Below are 22,406 nucleotides of genomic sequence, written 5' to 3'. Positions count from 1 at the left end.
AGGCTCTAGCGGAAGCCAGAGCCAAGCTAGTGATGAACTTGACATAGAATTCTACAAATTATCCCCAACTTCTATTTTGAGGAGAGCAAATATCTCCTGCCTGTTCTCACCACTGCTAGATGAGTAGTTAAACTTCCTGATTTTTTCATAGTCAATATTTCACAACCAAGTATCAACCATTTATCACTTCACTAGGAATAGATGCTGGATGATTCATTGCTTCTTCCTTACAGGTGATTTATCCACACACCAGAGTCACAGTATTTACCTAAGGAAGATTCAAGGCAGTATAGATCATAGACATTTTAGCTAGAGCCTGACCAAACGAGTTTATACAGCAGATCTATCAGTATTCCTGTTAGAATCAATTTAGAAATGTCTTCATCTTCTTCTGGGTCTGATTTCATCTTTAAAGGACACAATAGCTCATCTCGCTGTTTTCCCTACTAACAATGTGTTTACTCTAGTGATTTCTTCTCTGGGATGGATTCTCTTCTCTTGTTTTTGCAGTACTAAGAATCAAATCCAGAACTTGTGAGTACACTAGGCAAGAGCTCTAGTCTTGGGTTTTGGAATTGATTTTTAGGTCTCTTCCTTCCTACATATTTCCCCCTCAGAACTACAACTCTCCAGGTGGTCTTAAATAAAGGTGGTAAGTGACCTCTACAAACACCGCAATGTGAACACATGTCCACAGAATATCATCTACATTGCGTTAGAGATTCTAAGCTTATCATACATGTATGTGAGCATACATGTGGTTCCCAGCATAGAGGCCGAGGAAGCAGTAGGGACAGTATCAGGACTTAAGGGCATTCACTCTCTTCCTGTGCCACACAAACACACACATCCCTCCCCTAGAAGTCACTTAGCCTTCTGAGGATAGAAACCATGCTTTATTTATCTTTCTAATCTAGTGCTTGTAACAGTGCCTGGAACATAAATAAATGTAGTTAAATAAACATGAGCTGCATTTTCTCAGGGCTAGTAGTAAAATCCCTTCGGGTTATTTTCATGGATTACTAATTTAGAGATAAAAGTAGTTTAATCTTACCAACCGACATGCTACAAACTCTGGAGGAACAAGTTATCTTTACCTCTTGTATAGAAATGAAAAGGGAGAGAAAGAAAACGTACTATCTACTCAGTGTTTCCCATTCAGCCCTTCAGAGCAAAGGGGCAGAAGGCAGACCTCAGGGCTGCCAGTGTTCCCTACCACCGCTGGCTCATGTTGCTCACTTGAGTATCTCATGTTCTCTCTTCACGGAGTAAAGTTTCTTCAGTATAATGTGCCTTCACCTAAGAAGGAACACAAGTTCTACGGAGTCCAAACTGGACCTGGCTTCTCCCTGACTTTCATTCTGTGTCTCCTGGCTTTGTCATTCTCTCATCGTCCCAGGTCTGACAAGGGACAGCATGCCTTAATGACTGAGAATGACCATCAACGATGCGTAGCCTTTGGGCAGCCAAAGAGAAGGCTCATCCTCTGTGCTGCATCTCCCTCTCTGTGAAAAAGCAAAGCATAATATTTCCCGAGAGCACCAGGCTATTGTGAGGGCTAATTAGATTCAATGGGGGAATGGAGACAAATTGACCAGGTACTATTCAAAGTGCCATTTGTATCCCTAAAAAATATCCTGGTTTAGGAATTTAATTAATTTGGAAGTGGAATCTTTGGCACTCCTCTTCCCACATTAAGGAAACATCGCTTCTGATCAAAATCTTGTTCTAAGCATAATCTAAAACAGTAAGACAGGGATCTATGAATTCCTACCCATTTCTGAAGTAATGCAGTACATGTCTCAATTCTTTCATTTTTCTTTCTTTTATCTTCCTTTCCATGATACATTATGAATTGAAAGGCTAATTTTGGGCAGTAATATAAAGAAGCAGATATTTGAACCAATATTAATCTATTTTCTTGGTTTCACATAAAACATTTTTGAAGTCCTTTAAGTTGGCTCTTCAAAGAATCATTTATCAAACGTGCTTGAAATAATTTCATATCATTTCTGGGGAGTTCTATTTAGAGTTGTGTTCAAGAAGTTGTCAATTATAGAAAGACCTTGCAAGGCCGAAGGGAAGAGAGGTCATCTAAAGATTAATAATTTTATTTATGGATTTACTAATTTTATAATAATTGCAATTTATTAATAAGTTAATAAATGGATTAATTAACTAGATTTTTTCACTAGAAGCTGAAGGTGACACCTAAGAAAAGTCTGGGCTAAATAAGTCCCATTTTAAAAAGGAACCACTGTTTTCAAAGGTGAGTTGGGTGATCCTGGGAAGTCAGAGTACATGTTAGGGAAAAAATGCTACCGATAGAGTTTTTGGTGAATGAAGAGTTCTAACTAAAAGGAACTCTGCTGGTGTTTGTTTGTTTGTTTCTTTGTTTATTCCAGGCTGGTCTGGGATCTATGAGACACTGCTTCAATAAAGAAAACAAAACATCCACAGCAATACGAGACTAACCAATATTTATAACTTCACTTGTATACTCACCAAGCAAACTTCTGGTTATTCATTCGGTTTCCCCGAACCCTGGATACTGGGGATGGATGTACCCTGTCAACAGACAAAAGTCAGTCAGTGATTGAGAAAACATCATGTTGACCACAGATGGGAAGGCAGAAAGTCGGCTTTATCAATGAACTCTTAGGTTGACTTGATTTGTTCTCTCCTGTGAACTTGACCATCTATTAGTAAACAGATGCAATTAAATTCCAGTGTCTGCAAACTTGAAGGCTTCTTTCTTTATCTCTCCCAAGGCCACCAGGTATCACATGTTAATTGTGAAGGTCCCAAATGCAGTACCACTGGTTTCAATGAATAGATGTACTCCTCTAGCAGAAGACACACTAACTGAAGATGTAATCCTTGCCTGGGGGTAAGAGTGCGTAAAGTAACATGGAGGCCATGATACCTGCCCTCATTGAGCCCTTATGTCCATTCCCATAGAAACTGCACAAAGAGACAGAGAAGTGACCCCACTTTCCGTCTGTTTCTAAATGTAAAAGTCAAGGAAACAGCAGGATTTCATCTAAGTGTCCAGGAATGGGGTGTGTGAGAACAGGGCAGGAGAGAAGGGCGGACAGTTATTTCCAGGAGACAGGCTTTCTGGAATTTATGCTTAATATCTGAGTTGAGGAAGGAGTGAATTCAACACTTTAACCAGGTAGTAGAAAGAAATACATAGTTTTCCAAGTTTCTTAGGTTGGAGTCACTCGGGGTTTGAGTTTAAAGTTTCCCGGAGTTGCTGGTATCTTCCAACAGGGGCCAGTGGCTGGATGTCCTCCTTGTGAGTTACCAACTAGCCAAGGAAGCAGTATGGCTACTTCCAGCTCCCTAGTGGCTCACTTCTTGCTTTGGACTGCTTGCCCAGGAGTCCTGAGATCTAGCCGTTCGTTCTTCTAGCTTGAGTCACACTCAGTCTTCACACTCCATACATGGTTTTTATTCACAGGGTGGCGGGGAAGGAACAAGAGAAGGACTAAGGAAAGAAACAAAATTATCTCAATTGGTCCTAAGGCCCTGTTAAAACCAGCAGCCCGAGGTCCATCTGCACCCCGGCCCCTCCCTGCTACTCAGTGAAAATCATATCAAAACAGATATGGCCAGCCTTTCGGTGGGGGAAGTGCCATCTTTCCCAAATCTGAGCTGGATTGCACTTTGTACTGGATGCTGGTTTCCTCCAGCACCCCTTATTAACATTCTTTTTCTCACAGGCTTCTCAGTGGTGGCTGCAGCTGAGCTGCTCAGCACAGATTTTCTGCTCTGCATGGGGGAGGGGGGCGATAGATAATTATGCAGAAAGATGGAGGGGGGCCAGAGAGCCCCTCTGCTGAACTGCCTCATTCAAGCTCGGCTCACTTCCTGCTGTTCTGCAGCTACAAGGGATCACCTGTTGGTCTTGGCATCTGTCCAGACTGGGGCCTGGCGGAAATGACAGCGTCAGCTAGAAATGAAAGCCAGTTCATACTCCAGCACCTCAAGACATATACTTATCTCTCTCATATATGCATGTACATATGAGAGAGAGAGACATGAGACTTACATAAAAGTAACAGAACTCATTTTCCCTGCCTTCTTGAAAGAGAATCCTCAAGACGAACATCCTGAGTTAAAAAATCCCTCCCTAGATAACCAGATAAGGCCGCTGACCAAAGGAAAGCTGTAGGGGACATCCCGGTCAGGAACTCCTCCCAGCCCCTCGCTGTGGCGCTGGTTCTAAGAGTTAAGTACATTTCCAGAAGTCATCTGCTCCAAGAACTCGCTCCACGCCAAGTCCTTTAAACACTTAACCCCTTCACTGCGCCCTCCTGAAGCCTAAATGTACACAGGAACTACGTCTTCCACACGATCAGCTACAGCAGGTACCATCACAGCTGAGGTTGAATGACCACGGTGTCTCGTCACCATCCATGTTACATCTCATGTGTACACAGGGAAGGCGGACTGGGCTTCATTATTCCATAATTACAAAGCATTCTAGACATTGGTGTCTTTGAGAAAAAAAAATCAGTAATCCTAGATGAAATACTCTGAATGCTTAACTCCCATCATGGTTTAGCAATCTTAGGGGAAGAAAAAAAACCCAAACCAAAAAACTTTCTGATTATTTGTATGGCCAAATAACTGTAACATTTCTTGAACTCAAAATAGGAATTGAGAAATATTTTCTTCCTCTGAGGGTGCTTACTTCGTCTAAAAAGGCGACAACTGTTACATCTATCATTTAAATTTTCATTTCTTCAAAAGGACACGCCGCGTTCTGGGGAGTTCCATCTTTAAATTGTAGCGCCTCGGCTATCAGCCTCTCTCCACACATAGCAGCCAGGCAGGTAGCAGACTCAAAAACCCAGCAGCATAAACTACCACCTAATCTGCATATCATGCATTATTCATGGTCGCCTGATTTCTGCACCTGCATCTAGGCAGGAAGCTTGCCGGGCACGTTCATTATTCTTCTCGGAGGCTCACACAGGCTCCATGGCTCCTGAGCCACTTTGTTCTGTAACTGAGGGTTGCAGGGCTTAGTACTAACTGCTGGATATGAAAAGAAAAGGATGCACGAGGGTGAAGCAAAGGACCATCTTGGTGTTGTGTAACACAGTGGATCTGACAGTGTACTCCACAGAGACTGATTGCTATGTGGGACATTACTGCTCACACGGGGTGATTTACCCCACACACAAGAGTCGGAAGTTGCACCACTGAGGCCCTGGACACCGATTTTTTTCTATTTATACATACTGACTCATCTGGGACTGCAGCATGTTTATAATTTCGCTCAATTCTGAGCATTTTTTTTTTTTTAAAACTTTCTTGCTGTGTTGGAAACTTTTTGATACCTTAACAATAAAATGATTCCTCCTTCTTTGGGTACAAGTACTGACCTGCTTCGTAGATTCTGTCTCATAATGACTGTTAGAGTAAGGAGAATATACTGGCGCTGCTTTTCATTGTCTCAAGGAAGCTACACGAATGGCTGGCAGGAAGAGGTGGGAGGTGAAGTCTGGGTCCTTGACACAAATTATGAACTACTAATGAGTTTCTGGAGTGGGACACCGTTCCACCCACATGCTAGGCACTGAAGGAAAGCTGTGGCAACTTACAGCATCAAGTAGAACTGATACAAAGCAATGTGGGGTGCAAACTGTGTAACCAGCTTTCGTGGGGTTAAACCACAGTGCTGCCAGCTAACGACAGTACCATCCTAGGCAAGTCACTGTATTGATCCATATCTCAGTATCCCCATCTATACAAGAGACATGGTACAGATATGGAAACCACACACAGGACCACAGTCTGGATAGTCTGTGAGGGGGCTGAAATAGTCCTACTGTCTGTCTAGTCACATAACAGCCACCATAACGTCACATGGCCCTGTGATACTGGTATAAGCAAACATACTATGCTGCCTACCAGCGGCATCAACGTTTATCACACACAACCACGTACAGTGCATAATATCTGACAGCGATGCTCACCGAGTGATAGTGATGCTCACTGACGATGCCACTGGTTTATGTATTAATTATACTGTTATAGTTACTTAAAAGTATACTACTCCTACTTGTGCTTTAAAACAAACAGAAAATTAGCATGTTCTTGTCAGTACTGGGGATTGAATCCAGGACCTTGTACATGCTAGTCAAATACTCTACCACTAAGATACAGACCCAGCTCCACTATGGCATCTGACATCTCAGTTACCAACTCCTCTGGCCACACCCTGGCCACAGACATCCATACCATTCCTGTTTTCAAAGCTGGTGGTTGATTTTCAATCTTCAAATTCTCCAACGTCATAGTTTGTCAGTCTGTACTGGGCAGCTTTCTTGACTCAGCAGTGGGAACCCTCTTCTTAGCTTTTCTCTTTCTCCTCTGCTCAGACTGTCAACCTCAGCTACCAGTCTGTCTGGGGCCTCTTTCCTATGTCCTTCTCTCTCCCCTGTTGATGCTCATTCTGTTATTAGCTGAAAATGTTTCCAACATGGCTACCCCCACCACCTTACCCCTACATAATGATCAGATCAGGCAGGCCTTGCAGGGTAACCCTCCACCAATTTGTTACTCTTTGATCATGCCATTCTGCCCAATCACATTTCCAAAGAGGTGTCAATGTGGCATGAAACCTAGGCATACAAGTGGGTGATTACCCTAGAGCCTAGAAGCCTAGCTTTCTGAAGTCTCCCCTGGCATAGGAGTCTTAGATAAAATCAGTATGCCATGCTTTTTTCCTGCTAACTTATCTTTTGTTATATGAATCCCATCCAGTCCACAATTCCTCTTGATGGGTAAGTAAAGGGATACCTACCCCAACCACCCAGCCACCTTCAGGCCTCGATCAGACAGGGTTTCTCAGTCCTACTCTTTCCCTGGGGGGACAGAAGGAAGGAGTCATCTCAAGAAATGGCAGCATGATTGACAAGGCTGCCCTATGTAAGAGAATCTGCTTCCTACTGACAAAACAGGATAAACGCCACACACTAAGAAAATCTGAAAACAAAACAAAATAAAACACACACCCCCTCCACCAACCAACCAACCAGCCAAGCAAGCAAGCAAGCAAGCAAGCCCACTGGATCTCTGGCTCTCGTGCCCTATGTCAGAGATTCTGCTTCCTATCGAGAATGTCAGAATAAACCACTTCACAGACCAAAAAAAATTTCTGATAGGGTACCACTCTTCCAGTGTGATTAGATATTTGACAACTCTTAAAAATTATTACACAATATGCTTGCTATTCCATTGATTTTTCTGTTATGTATCAGCCCGTCATTTCATCTACAAACTATGCAAGTGGTACAAGAGTCCTTTTAATAATTCATTTTACTCCTTTTTGAGGACTCAGAAATAACTCTGCAGTTATTATTAAATATCAGCAGGTTCTTATGCAAAACATATGACAGATAATTTAGAAATGATCATTGGTTTTGCTTTATTCTTACATTCACAGCATTGAAAACAAGTTCTCATGAGTATTCAGGCTAGTCCAGATGTTATTCTAATGGATATACTACACCTGGGCAAATAAAGAGGAGGCAATCATCAAGTGAAGCAGGCCCTTTTTATTCTTAGTTTTTAAAATCATATCTGTGGTTAGATGACCCTTAGAAATACTATACACTAAAGGGTATGAGGGATCTCAGAAGTAGAGCTTTCATGAGGAGGAGTGAGCCTGTTACACTACTAAACAAAACCAAAAGTATTACACACACACACACACACATGCACACACACGCACACACATACGCACTCATAATGTTTTTCTAGTTAGTATACAGAACAGTTTATTTCATTATGACACAGTCATCCATATATATGTTGTCATTGTACCAACATATTTTTTTTTTTAACGTTCCTTTTAGGAACTTCCTTTATATCCTCTCCCATGCAAACACACTGGCACTTTTAGAGGTGTGGGGTGGACTTAATCAGCATACGGAATTAATGTGATCATTGTTTTCCATGCTTACTGTAACACTTATTTGGATGCTACAGACACTTAGAAAGACTATGGTAAACTGTGTTAAAAAAGTATAGCCTGGGCCAGAGAGATGGATAAGTCACTAAAGGACCTGACACAAGAGCATGGGGGCCTGAGTTCATATCCCTAGAACCCCAGTAAAACTTGGGTGTGGCAGCATGCTCATGGGACCTCAGTACTAAAGGGCAGAGAGGGATGGATTTCAGCCACAGCTAAGTCCATGGTCTTCAGGTTCAGTGAGAGAGTTTGTCTTAAAAATAAGGTGAAGAATGATAGAAGAACACATCTGATATTGAACTCTGACCTCTACATACACACTCAAACATGTGATATGTGATACCCACAAACATACAATATACCATATGCACATAATACAACCAAAAGAATTACAGCGTATTGAAAGGAAGGTCAGCATTCACTTCTGCTGCACATTTACAGAGGTTGCAAACCTCACAAGAGAAGATTTGGCGAATCACTTCAAGGCATCAGTTCATCCTAATCCCATCCCTCACTACCTCTCTGGTCCTCACCGAGGCAGTTACACTGTATGTTCCTCTCCACATCTCCTTTGCTGTGTGTAGATGATGCTGGCTTCTCAGAGGCTACCCACAACATGCTCCTAGTCCTCACACCATGGGGTACCCTGCAGATGCTGAATGAAGAGTACAGTTGGATTCACACTTAATTCATATTCTCTCTCTCTCTGACTCCACACTAATGCTTCAAGAAGGAATTTCTATCTCTGATCACAATCATCTCCACTACCTGGCACCAAGTAGACACTCAACAACAAGCCGTTATATGGAGAACCCTGCTTTCCTACTGAACTCTAATTTCTAGAATGAAATAACAAAGCCACTACTGCATCCTTGGGGACTTGGCACATGCCTTGTCCAAGTACACACTAACAAACGAAGACACAAAGCTTTCAATTTTAAATGTGATCTATTTCACAGACTTCCCGAACATCTGTCTTCATATCTAGAACATCAGGCAAGAAGTGATGCGTTCTGCCCAGCAGACATTGCTTAATGGCTGCCATGAGAAGGTGCTGGCACTACCGAGCAGCAGCTGAGAGTCTAGCTGCGTGTTAGATCAACAAGTGGCTACCACAGGAACAAAGGTACAGGAAGCAGGAGGAGTTCCAAGTTCACAGGAGTAAGGTGAGAATTAATTCCAAGTGTAAATTGCCAAGGTTGCCTGGAGAAAAGGACACAATGGACGGGAAGGACAATTTCCAGAGACAGAATGGTACAGTGGTAGGAATACACTAAGAAGAGGTGCTAAGGGAGTTACCTCACAGAGAAAGTGGATTGAAGTCGTGAGGTGAATAATCTGGTCTTCTCAAAGTGGGGGCTTAGAAACATTTGAGGGAGAAGAACCAGAATGTGAAGATGGCGTTAGAATACAGATGCTCCAGTAAAGGCCTAAAGAGTTAATAGCTAGTCCAGGGAGCTGTGGGATAATATCAACATTTCCTCTATTGCTCAGAACTAGGCAATAATCCTTTATCTCTTTCATTTAGCCAACATGTGCTGGATGCCTCTTATTTATACTTAAATGCAAATGTTAATTGAGCATTTCCTGCACTGGGCAATGTCTTAGGCCTCTGAATGTGCTGTAGATGCCTACCTGCTGTGACCGTATGTTGGATGTAGGAGGTGCTCGTGATTTTGACAAGAATCCTGGCTTCAGGCTGCCCATCCTACAAAGTGAGTGCACAAAGACAAAGGCCCACACAATGCCCTGTGCTGAGCAGCAACAGGGACAGTTAAAACACCATGGGGACATGTGAATAAAGCTATGGAGTAGACATAGAAATTTCCTGGTTTGATAGATGAGAGAAATTTTAAAGGATACATTTTGCAGCTAAGGCAAAGGAAAAAGGAATTTCTTCTAGACTTATGGAAATGCACTGAAGTTTGGAAATGTAGACAAACAAAACTGTGAACTGGTTGAGAGAGCTAGGGTGAGGGTCTAGCAGGCCTAGAGGGGCAGGAGATTAAGGGTCTCATGTAGAATGCTAACTACTGGACTTAAAAGAATTAAAGGACAGCCACCAAAGGATTTTGTGATTAGATACAGCACAATCAGGTTTATAAACTAGAAAAATCATCTTGGCAGTGGTGCAGAAGACAGCCTAGGGGAATGTGTGACTCACGAAGACCATTTGGAAGCTGTAGTAATAATGTCTTGATGGCACTGGGGAATGGTGGTGGGCAGAAGGAAGGGAGAGGAGGATGGATGTGCAATAAATTAGAATTAACACCAGGTGTGCTGGTTCAGACCTGTGAACACAGTTCATGGCAGTGGAGGCTGAAGGATTGCAAGCTTGAGGTTAGGCTGGGCTACATATTGAGTTTAAGAATAACCTGAACTATGTAGGGAGATGTGTCTTGAAAATACAAAACATTGAGATGTGTTTGGCCAGCAAATGCAAGACTCTGGGTTAGACCTTCAACAAAACACTATGGAGTATACCCACTCTAACTTGTGTGGAAGTGTGGGACAGGCTACTACAGTGTGACGACGTGGTTTAATCATAGAGTATGGGGTCAAGAATTGAAGTTTGTGGTGTTTGTAAAACTTTGAGGCTAGAGGGCTAATACAAAACTAGTAGGTAGCTTGTGTAGACTGGCTATAAAGAGCTCCTGCATGATTTCATAAGTATGATATAATCTAAAAGGAGATCCTGTCTTCCTCTCCTAGCAGAGAACTGGAAGGATTCAATCAGATATTCCTGCTGTGCCCCAGCATCCCCTACAGCATCATATCATCTCCTGGGCAGCTACAGCTAGATTTAGATGTTACTCCACAAAGGTATTCAATAAAACTTTGTGCAAATACACACACAGACACACTCAGCATTCTCTAAGATTGGGTGTAAGTACAAGTGACATGTGGTAAGGTATGGTGCAGTAAGAAAATCAAGGTAACAATATATAGTAATATCTAAGAATCTGAGGTAAGTGATGAAAGAAGCTGACACATACAATAAAGGAGAATTCCAGATTTAAAGATATTTTTACAATGATGCCACAGAACACTTGCTGTGCCCACATGAAGAGCTAGGTTAGAATCCCCATTACCCATCTAGACCAACAAGATTACATGTTTCTGTAATTCCAGTACTTCTGCTGAGAGATAGGAGGCAGAGAAAGGAGAATCCCCAGAAGATGACTGCCAGCTAGCCTGGTGTATGCAGCAGCCATCAACTAAGAGAGATCCTGCCTCAAAGAGGCAGAATGTGAGGGGTTGAGCTCAAGATTATCCTCCGACCTTCATATGTGTACTGTGCATGAGTGTGCATGCTCATGTGCCAGTGCACATGTACACACACTCAAACACATTTTTAAGTAAAGAAATATTAATAACAAGTTTCTGTCAGAGACACATACAGGACAGGCTTAAGCAGAGAATGCTGAGAAAAAGAGGTGGAGATGTGAGCCTTCTTGCCATATAAATGTGTTACACATTTCAGGAAGGTCCAATTAGGACAAAGGAACAATACAGCAGGCCCAGTGTGGTGCCTTGAATAAAAATGCCCCTGCAGACTTATAGGGAGTGCCATGATTGCAACTGTGGTCTTGTTGGAGGAAGTGTGTCACAGGGGGTGGGCTTTGAGGTTTCATAAGCTTAAGCCAGGCCCAGTGGCTCACTCTTTCTTCCTGCTGCCTACAGATCCAGATATAGAACTCTCAGATACTCTACAGTACCATGTCAGCCTGCATGCTACCATGCTTCCTGCCATACTGATAATGGACTAAACCTCTGAACTATAAGTTAGTCCCAATTAAATGTTTTCCTTTATAACAACTGCTGTGGTCATGGTGTCTTTTCAGAGCAATAAAAACCCTAAGACACTCAGTATCCCTGGATATGTGACATCCTAGAACACATGAGACTCTCACAAGGAGAAGTTGATGTTTCAGTATTCAACTTTGTCTTCTCATAGGATTTCAGGTCCAATTCTAAGAGCAGTAAAAGATGATGCCCATCTGGCCTTTTTTAGGTGCCATTCAAATCAAACCAAGAAAAAAATGGAGCACTGAACTAATATTGATTCTATCAATAAATCCAGAAACCCAGGAGAGGTCACAGAGGGAACACCTCTTACTATTCCCAGTCACCAGCAGGTGCATGCATCTCTGGTGTATCCTATGTTCTACTAACTTCCTCCCTGCTTCCACGGTTAACTCACTATTTTAATCCATCCTACTAGCAATACTTTCCACAAAACCACCCGCGCAATCCATTTCCTGAACTATGAGCACAATGACTTAGAAAATATAAATATTTCGAGATTATAAATATTGCTTTCTTGCAAACTCATGGTCTCTTTTAAAAGTAATTGCTGTTATATACATATACAGCAGACATATATTCTCAAATATATAAATACAATCTGCTCAGCATGCATAATGCCAATTGTATGCATATGTTTTCAGGGCTGACCATTTGGTTTCACATAACCAGTTGGTGTGCTCTTGCCTAGGGAAGAGCATAACTACTGCTTTCAGCATTCCTCATTGGCCCTGTAGGGTTGAGGTCTTGTGAGCTTTTCTCCTTCCATGTTAACACGTCTACTGACACCATCCTTGTTCATCTCATGTTTAGGCAGTCATGTTAAGACATTACGACATTACTAGGAGACAATCTCACAGCAAACTCCCAATTTTATGATCTTTCTGCCCTCTCTTCTATAACGATCCCTAAGTCTTAGGTACAAGAGTTGCATTTTAGAAGAATCAGTTGGAAATGAGATCTATAACTATGCATTGTGATTGGCTGTGGTTTTCTGAAATGGTCTCTGTCTGTTGCAGAGAGAAGTTTCCTTGATGAGAGGTGGAGACTGCACTCACCTGTGGGTGTAAAGACAAATCTTTAGAATGTTGTTAGGGTTTAGTAAAGTGTAGGTTCTTCTCCAAGATTCACGATTTCACTAACCCTAGGGAGCTGAAGAGGTTTCCAATACCAGGCGTATTTTTCCCTCTATTGAACAGGTCTTAAGTCCAATTAGAGAGCTGTTTGTTACCACCAAGGTAGGTATCCATGCCAAGGTAGGTATCCATGCCACTATGCACGCTTAGGATTATCATGTAATGCTGGTCATCGGTATCATAGCTGGGCAAGATTGTTAATTGTTGCTTTTTTTTTTTTTTGGCAGCTTGCATGGCATCTTTAAGTACCATGAATACTACTCCTCAGGGAAGGGCCACAGTGACATTTTTTAAAGGGCAAAATAGTTTTTATTCTCTTGTTCCTTCAGTAACTTCTAATGCTCTTAAAGTATACCCAAGTCTCAACCTCGCCTAAATGTCTGTCCAGGCCCTTACCCACCTCTCCAGCTTCCTCTTCTGTGTTACATTCTCCTTCTTCTCAGATGCACTTGCTCGGGCCACTTTTTCACTCTTCATCACTCCAGGGCCTCTGCACATACTGTGCCTCTTCCTCAGCATCTCTCTTCCCCCTTGTAAATCCACCTCTACCTTTCTGAGTGCATCACTGCTGCTCACCATTCAGCTCTTCTGCTCAACTACCCTTCTGTCTTGCCAGCTCCTCCCATGAGATCTTACCTAACTATCATCAACCTCACCAGCCTCATCCTTCATAACGTCCGTGCTTGTAATCATCTTTACCTGCAATTACTTGATGGGAACGGTTTTTCCTTAGCTCATACTACGAATGTCGTACTACACCCTATTATCTAGCATGGAGTAGACTCATGTTCAAGTATTGCTTACCAAATGAAAATAAGCATGGTAACTCACAATGGTTGCCTTTCCGTCTTTCTGACTATTTATTTTTTGTAATAATCTGTAATTATAAGCCTAGGTATAAGCATCTGTACATACATAGGTAAATATACAGATATGCACATGCTATATAATAAACAGGGTGGAAGAGAAGGTGAATGAAAGTGATATGGGAAAAAGCTGGGTGGTGATGGCACATACCTTTTTTTGCCAGCACTTGGGAGGCAGAGTCAGGTGAATCTCTGTGAGTTCAAGGCCAGCCTGGGCTACAAAATGAGTTCCAAGAAAGGCTCCAAAGCTACACAGAGAAACCTTGTCTCAAAAACAAACAAACAAACAAACAAAACAAAGAAAAGAAAGAAAGAAAGTAAGTGATATTGCCCAAAGGAAAGGTTTGGATTCATGGGAGATGGTTTCCTTGAATCTGACTTAGCTCACACCTGGCACCTGTGCCCAGGGACCACACTGAACCTGAAAGCCAATGCACACACACACACACACACACACACACACACACACATACATTTCCTCAAATATGGACGAATTTATGGGCATTGTGGAAATGCTAGTGGAATTCAGATGAGGTCTGTAGTTAGTTAACTGCTGAGACAATAATAATTTCCTGCTTTGGATAAATATGTAACATATGAAGTTTACCGAAATTGATGATGGGTATATGCTAACTGTTACTTTTTTTGGTACTTTTAAGTTTTCTTTCTTTCTTTAAAAGTTTTATTTATTTATTATATATATAGCATTCTATCTGCATGTTTGCATGCACACCAAAGAGGGTATCAGATCTCATTATAGATGGTTATAAGCCACCATGTGGTTGCTGGGAGTTGAACTCAGGACCTCTGGAAGAGCAGTCTGCTCTTAACCTCTGAGGTATCTCTCCAGCCCTACTTTTAAGTTCTAAAGTTATCACTGACTAAAGAGTTTTTAAATGTCATGCATTTGTTGGGATAAAGGATTAATATAAATCTTCTAGGAATGATTTCTTACATGTTTATCTCAGTGATCCATCTTTTTCATTTTTTCAACAGTTTGGTATTCTAGATAATACCCATTTTATGTATGCTTATGAATACATAGGATATATATATATGTATGTATATGTACACACACACACATATATATGAATACAAGAGTATAAATGCTCTCTTTGAAAATCATATTATACTACATTCATGGTTTTGTATGTAGTACAGAATAGCAAAAGACATGCTGTAGACTGGTAGAGAAAGTAGAGTAAGAGAAAAAGAGATGAAGCCATTTTTAAAGGTTAATAAAAATAACGCCGAGGGTTGGGGGAGGGAATTTTAAATTATATCTACAGAGCAACACAAACTACATTATGGAACTGACCTTCATCCAGGTCACGCAGTTCCCAAATTCTTGCTCTGACCTGAGACACACTGATAATTCCTTCAATTTTCCGCTTGGCTTTGCATGTGCATAACGTCTGACATTATTTTTCAGTGTTCTGTATATGGTGTATTAAGATTCCAGGCTTTTATTCTATGAGCTGAAATACTTTGATTTAGCCATTAGTGCAGATTGAGTTGGAGAAAGTTCATGAATTGGCAGACACCCTGGCTGGTAGTTATTCCATTACCCACGGGCACTGCCTTTTCTTGGGGGGAGGGTGTTCTGTGGGTTAAGAGGAGTAGGTAGTGGAGAACTACTCTAGATGTGTTTTCTGTCTGTCTGCATTAATTCTGAGAGGCCTCATTTGGGCCTAGAGAAGATCAAACAAAGTACATAATTCAGGTATTTTGTCAGTCCAAATTGCAACCTATTCAAATTCAGCATTCTTTCAAAAAGGTGTTAAAGTAATATTTTTTCCTTTGAGTAGGACATAATTTTATATCATTTGGTTCACAGATATAATAGAAATGGTATAAGCTGGTTTCTAAAGATAAATCATCTCCACAGGGGGAAAATACAGTTTACATTTTGCTTCCAATAAAATCTCAATGGCCAGAAACCCCCAACGTGGCAATTAAATGTAATCATTCTCTTTATTTATGTGTTTACAAAATGGGTTTTGCCTGTGTGTATGCTGTGTGTATTGAAGTGTATAGAAATCTGATTCCTGGCTTGTTTTTATTTAAGTGACTTTGAACAAATCAAAGGGGGAAAGTATTGAGGAGCTGGCTTCAGTGCCGAGTCACAGAGAGCTCTGAGCCATAGGAGCTGCTGTGACAGTCTTGCAACTGTCAATACTGGCAGCCAGACTGCCTGGATTTACTTCATTTATTTATTTAATAAATATTTTTATTTTATAATTAATTTAATTTTACATATCAGCCATGGATTCCCCTGTCCTCCCTCCTCTCACCCCCCAGCCTTCCTCCCCCAATTCACCCCCCATTCACACCTCCTCCAAGGCAAGGTCTCCCCTGGGGAGTCAGCCCAGCCTGGTAGATTCAGTTGAGATAGGTCCAGTCCCTTCCTCCATGTACCAAGGCTGAGCAAAGTGTCCCCGTATAGGCCCGAGGTTCCAAAAAGCCAGCTCATGCACTAAGGACAGGTCCCGGTCCCACTGCCTGGGTGCCTCCTAAACAGTTCAAGCTAATTAACTGTCTCACTTATCCAGAGGGCCTGGTCTAGTTCCATGGGGGCTCCTCAGCTATTGTTTCATAGTTCATGTGTTTCCACTAGTTTGGCTATTTGTCCCTGTGCTTTTTCCAATCATGGTCTCAATATCTCTTGCTCATATAATCCCTCCTCTCTCATGCCGGTTGGACTCCTGGAGCTCCACCTGGGGTGTGGCCATGGAGCTCTGCATCTGCTTCCATCAGTCACTGGACCAGCGACGACAGAGAAATGGATGAGATCTACATGAGCAAACTGGGGGTGAGGTGGGGGTAATGGAGGGCAAGGGTCGGGGGAAAGCGAGCTTAGAGGAGTGGGAGGTCCCAACTGGATCAGGAACAGAGTGGGAGAACAAGGAAAGAGACACCACGATAAATGAAGACCCCATGGGAATAGGAAGAAGCAGAGTGTTAGAGAGGTCCCCAGAAATCCACAAAGATACCTCCACTATAGACTACTGGCAATGGTCGAGAGAATGCCTGAACTGACCTACTCTGGTGATCTGATGGCCGAACACCCTAACTGTCATGATAGAAATCTCATCCAATGACTGGTGGATTTACTTTAAAGTAAAGCTTCTAGCACTTTACGAAGACACAAAACACACAGAGATACCTTAGTTTCAGAGCTTGGCATCTGAAGTTAGGAGCTGCTAAACACCTCAATCACCACTCACCCCCAGGGTCTAAAGTATATGTGGAAACTGGCTAGGAATATATGGAGAAGCAGAGGTCAGTCCATGAACAGGATGGAATAAACCTCAGTGAACTCCCCCACACATGCCTCCAACATGGGGCAGGACGTTAGCCACTGAGCAACATGACATATTAGACAAATTACACTTCCTGCCCTGCTGAACTTCCCAACCATAAGTATTCTCCCCACCCTGGTGCAGCTCAGTCCAAAGAGGATGCATCTATCTTCACAAAAACATCCTGGATTTGATTTTACTAACCAAGTGAGTATCACAGAGTTATTAATGATTAACTCTTTGTATGGGTCACTTCATCCTTGTTCTGGTTGCTGATGAAACACACTATCCCTGATATAATTAAGAAAGATAAACAGGAAGGAACTGGGAAAAATAGATGAGACACACTGCTTTGTTCAATACACCCACCAATCAGATTATGTAATACTAATCTAATTAGTATGAGTCTTGACCTTAAATGACAGCAGTTCATTTGTTCAAATACATGATAACAGACAACAGTTTAAGAAAGGTTAAACAAAAATTAAGTTCAGAATATGTGGTCTTCTCAATAGGTGTTTCCAGGTAGTAGATAACCAAACAGTCAAGACATAATGGAAGGATGGCTAGAAATAAGAGGATTTAATAACTAGACCAGTTTCTTAAAGGGCAGGTTGTGACCCTATCAGGGTTCAAGTAACTGAACAAGAAGGATTGAAAAACACATGAGCAACAGCGATCGTCAACTCTGATTATGTCAGAAGGTCAGGAGAGACAAAAGTCCCTTTAAGCTGATGGTGTGAATTTAGAGCTGGGTATCATAGCATACCATTCTGAGTGGACATGGGTAGATAGCTAGGTGTTCTGCTGAAGAATGAATCAAGAACAAAAGAGAAGGAAGAAGGAGGAGGAACACATGATCACCTTAGAAAGAAGTCATTGGGAAGGTACAGCCCTGCAGTAGGAATGCTCTGATGGCAACAGAAGAGGATTTGGGGGTGTTCTCCCCAGGGAATGTGGGTCATTAGAAGATTCTGAAAAATGAGGTAAGAATTTAGTAGCAAATGCTGGGCAGGCAAAGAGGCAAATAAGCTGGGGTCATGACCCCACATAGGCTACCTAATAACAGAGGGGTCAAGGAAATTTTGGTTCCAATGAAAAGTCTCTCAATGCACAGTGGCCAAAAATTAGTTCACACTCAAACATGTAATCAACACAAGGTGTCTCTGGCAGCCCTCATTTGTGCTGCATCATGGGACTTCCCTGCAGCCTTGATTCTGGACACACAACAGGCAGTCTGTACATTGTATGCCATCATGCCACGTTACACAAATGAGAAGTGCCCAGTACACCCAGATTCAGAGTCCACATAGACTACAGTTTGTTATGACCTGCAATGTTCTCACTGCATACAAAGTATTCTTGTGCTATAGAAACAAAGATCTGATTATGAGAAACAAATTGCTAAAGATATCCCCACTGTCATTCATTGAATGTAAATCTTAACGTGGTATTTTGGATTATACTGTGTTAGAATTTTTCATTTAAAAAAAATGCCATTTGCGTCACTGATTTGAGTTTCACACACAGTCAAGTAAATTTTGGTTTGGGATTAGGACAGAATTTCTAGACTGTCTAAAATGGCCCCAAATATACTTCTGACATTTTGTGTTCCATATTTATGTGAAGTAGTGTTCTCAGCATTGATGATAAAATCAAAATATGGATCAACTATGAAAAATGTGAAAGATGCTCTACATTCTGTAGTGTCAAGTATTTGGCCAAGATTTATTCTTTTTTTTATGTAAAAATAAGCATGTACATCTCTCTTAGTTAGCTTCAGCTTTCAACTGGATACTTCCCAGGGTTATTGGAGAGATTCGCATTTGGGGTTTGCATGGATCAGACTGGCTGGTGGCCATGTCTATGGGGACATTTTCTTGATTGTTGAGTGATGTGTGACGTCAAGTCCACTATGGGCAAGGCAACCCCATAAGTTACGAAACTGTTCTGGCTAGAGAGATGAATTAGTGGTTCGGGGTGTTTGCTGCTCTTACAGATGATGGGAGTTCAGTTCTCAGCATTCACAGTGGGTTGCTTACTTCTTGTAACCCCACCTCCAGAGAATCTGATGTCTTCTTTTGGCCTCCACAAGTACCCACACACACTTGCACATACATACATTCACATACACACACATAAGTGAAAATAAAATGAATCTTCTCATTTAAAAAAAGCTTGCTAGGACCCATGACCTATCTAGTCTCAGCTTCTTGGTCTCATCAACAGTGTGCTCCATCTCACAAAGTAGTCCTTAAGTCCAAGATAAAGTGGTCGGTTGTTCCAATACCATTCATGCCACTATAGCAGCAGCATATCTCGCAGGCAAGTCGCTGTTACAGTCAGCAGGGATTGTTGCTGGATGAGACTTCTGATTACTTTTATCCTCTGGGAGCATAAATAGTAACTTTCAGTATCATGAATACTAGTCAGTAGGGGTGGAGCTTCTTGTTAAGCATTAGCTTGATTTTTCCACATTCAATGACATAAGTCAGTGGTGTCTTCAGCAATAGGGCCTTATGGTCAGGTTTTGGAGAGTAGCTAATCGCACTGACAATCTCTTGTAATGTTTATGTGTCTTGGGGTAGTCTATGGGACCCTTTCAGCCAATAACTCAACAGGATATATCTAGTCTCTGGTACTTGAGGTTTTTGCTGTAGATATCTGTATGTTGTGAATGTGTTGCTCTGATTGGTTAATAAAGTGCTGATTGGCCAGTAGCCAGGTAGGAAGTATAGGCAGGACAAAGAGAGAGGAGAATTCTGGGAACAGGAGGGCTTAGTCAGGAGATGCTGCCAGCCGCCATTGCATGAGAAGTAAGATGTAAAGATACTGGTAAGCCACGAGCCACATGGCAAGGTATAGATTTATAGAAATGGGTTAATTTAAGATATAAGAACTAGATAGCAAGAAGCCTGCCATGGCCATACAATTTATAAGTAATATAAGTCTCTGTGTGTTTACCTGGGTCTGAGCGGCTGAGGGACTGGCAGGTGAGAGAGATTTGTCCCACTCGGGGTACCAGGCAGGACCAGGAATTCAGCTGCAGGTTTTATTTGGTAGCTTATGATGCATAGTTGGGGCATTGGCTCCCCCATTATATGGTAATTCCATTTGAATTTCTTTTATTAATTTAGGAAGCTTCTAGAGTAGTAGGATATGTTTGTTGTCCCTTCCTATGTTCCCTCCTTAATTAATCCTCCTATTCTCTTATCCTATTTATACCTTTATAACACTATATTATACTTTCTTTTCCTGGGAAGATGCCCTTCTCCCCCGTGTTCCATATGATCTACCAAACCTATGCAGCTATTCAAAGTGAAACACACGTTTCTTAAGCTTAAATACTAACATTCACCTATAAAAGAAAACACACAATATTTTTTCTGGGTCTGAGTTACTTCATTCAGAATGATTGTTTCTAGCTCCATCTATTTACTTGTAATTTTCATAATTTCACTTTTATTAAAAGCTAAATAATATTCCACTGTATAAATGTGCCATTGATTCATCTAGGCACTTTCCAATTTCTGGCTATTCTGAATAGAACAATAATGAACATGGATGAGCAAGTATTTCTGTAGAAAGATGTAGAGACTTTTAGGCATATGCCCAAGAGCAGTATAGCTGAATTTTGTGGTAGATTTGCTTTCATCTTTTTGAGGAACTAAAATGATGACTAATGATTTATTGTTATATCCATAGATCAGTGCCTCACTTGACCCTCATTAGAGAAGCTTTTCATGAAGTATTCGTTAACATAGAGACTCACAACCTGTCAATGTGCAGACAGTGAGAGACCCAGGAGTGCTCAGCCCTGTGTTGAATGTCATCATCAAACTCTTCTCAAGACTTAAGATTCTACATGGAAGATAAGGTAGGAAGATTGTAGAGAGCTAGAGGTGATGGACAAATCCAAGGAAACAGCACCTTGTAGACACAACAGGGCTGATGCACATATGAACTTGAAGAGACTGTACTGTGAAAATAATAAAAAGGTAATGATAACGACAAAAAAGAAGCTCTGGCCTATATGATGTCTTCCCTCCTTCTTCCCATTTTTTCCCTTGGCCTCTTATTTTTAAACACACACACACACACACATTCACACACACACACACACCCCATATACCACAGAACCAGAAACACTGAAGGCTTTTTTGTTTTGTTGTTTCCTGTTTGTTTTATTTGGGAGGTGAAGATAGTCCATGGAGATGAAAATGCTCACAAGTGAGAACCTGAGTTCTAGAAGACAAAGGGGCGTGTGAGTACAATTACAAGCAGGTAGACATTTTGATAAAAGAGGGAGCTTGCTATGTATGATCTTTGTGCAGTGTTGAATTGACCTGACAGTCTCAAGGATCCACACAGCAGCCATTGATGTGGGTATCATCACTCCCACTTTGCAAATGAGAAGAGCATGCTTAGAGAGGTTACAGACCCAGTGGGGCCGAAATTCAAGTCTAGGCTGCCAGGGTTCTTGTCACACTCTTAAATGACAATGTTCTTTGTTTATTTCATAAGCAACAATTCCACTTTCTAGAATGTTGTGTGGAGATAAGCTTTGACAGTATATAGTATATAGCAAAATTCAGTGATGCAGTTTCATCTTTACTAAAAAATGATGTTGCTTGGAAGTGGGAATAATGTTAGCAGTACTATGAACTCTTTAAATGATGGGAAGTTATCATATCACAATATTGTTCATAGGAAAGCCTACATGTCTGCAGTACAATAAAATATATATTTACTCTTCTTCTGGGACTTAAGATCTCTTATGACTCTTAGAGTTTTCTAAATGGTTTCAGCATCCTTGTTATCACTACACTTTATACTAAAGAAATGACACATGGTAGGGCCCCCAAATAGGTTTAGAAATAGGCACTGGTTGCCAGAAAGGGTTAGCATTTTCAGTCATAAGATCCAAGTTCTGGGAAGGGGTAGGTAGTGGAGAGTAAATTCCAATAGCGGCAGCTGACAATTTAGTGGAGCTCGACTATACAATGAAACTTCAGTTACCTTGCCCTTTACCTCCTAGAAAAAGTGTGGAGAGCTGAGAGGTTGGTGAACACACTTGGAGTAATCTCGGCTGCCCAGGATCACCCTCCACGTTATCTACTTTCACTCTATATGGGCTTCCTGAGTTTGGGGCTTTAAAATAAACCAGTGACCAGAAGGAAACACTTCCCCAGATTCTGAGTCTGTATCAGGCCAATGACTGGCTTCAGTGAGGATTAAGCACCCCTGACACACACACCACCATCCCACACATCATAGTCAGGCAGGCAGACATTCGGGTCAG

The 22,406-nt window shown here is 41.6% G+C and overlaps 1 protein-coding gene across 1 annotated transcript in view; it reads right to left on the bottom strand.

The window, feature by feature from the left end:
* Positions 1–22,406, bottom strand: part of Klf12 (KLF transcription factor 12) — a gene marked incomplete at its 5' end in the record, with an annotated part of 165,622 nt that overhangs the window by 73,028 nt on the left and 70,188 nt on the right. Inside the window, one exon of the mRNA XM_059274290.1 lies at positions 2,506–2,568. Within this exon, the coding sequence (XP_059130273.1) occupies positions 2,506–2,568 (63 nt within the window). The remainder of the gene's footprint in view (positions 1–2,505; positions 2,569–22,406) is intronic.

This window comes from Peromyscus eremicus, chromosome 9, assembly GCF_949786415.1.
Source record: "Peromyscus eremicus chromosome 9, PerEre_H2_v1, whole genome shotgun sequence".
NCBI lineage: Eukaryota > Metazoa > Chordata > Mammalia > Rodentia > Cricetidae > Peromyscus > Peromyscus eremicus.
Note: the sequence above shows the minus strand (reverse complement) of the source record. Positions and strands in the feature narration are given on the sequence as shown.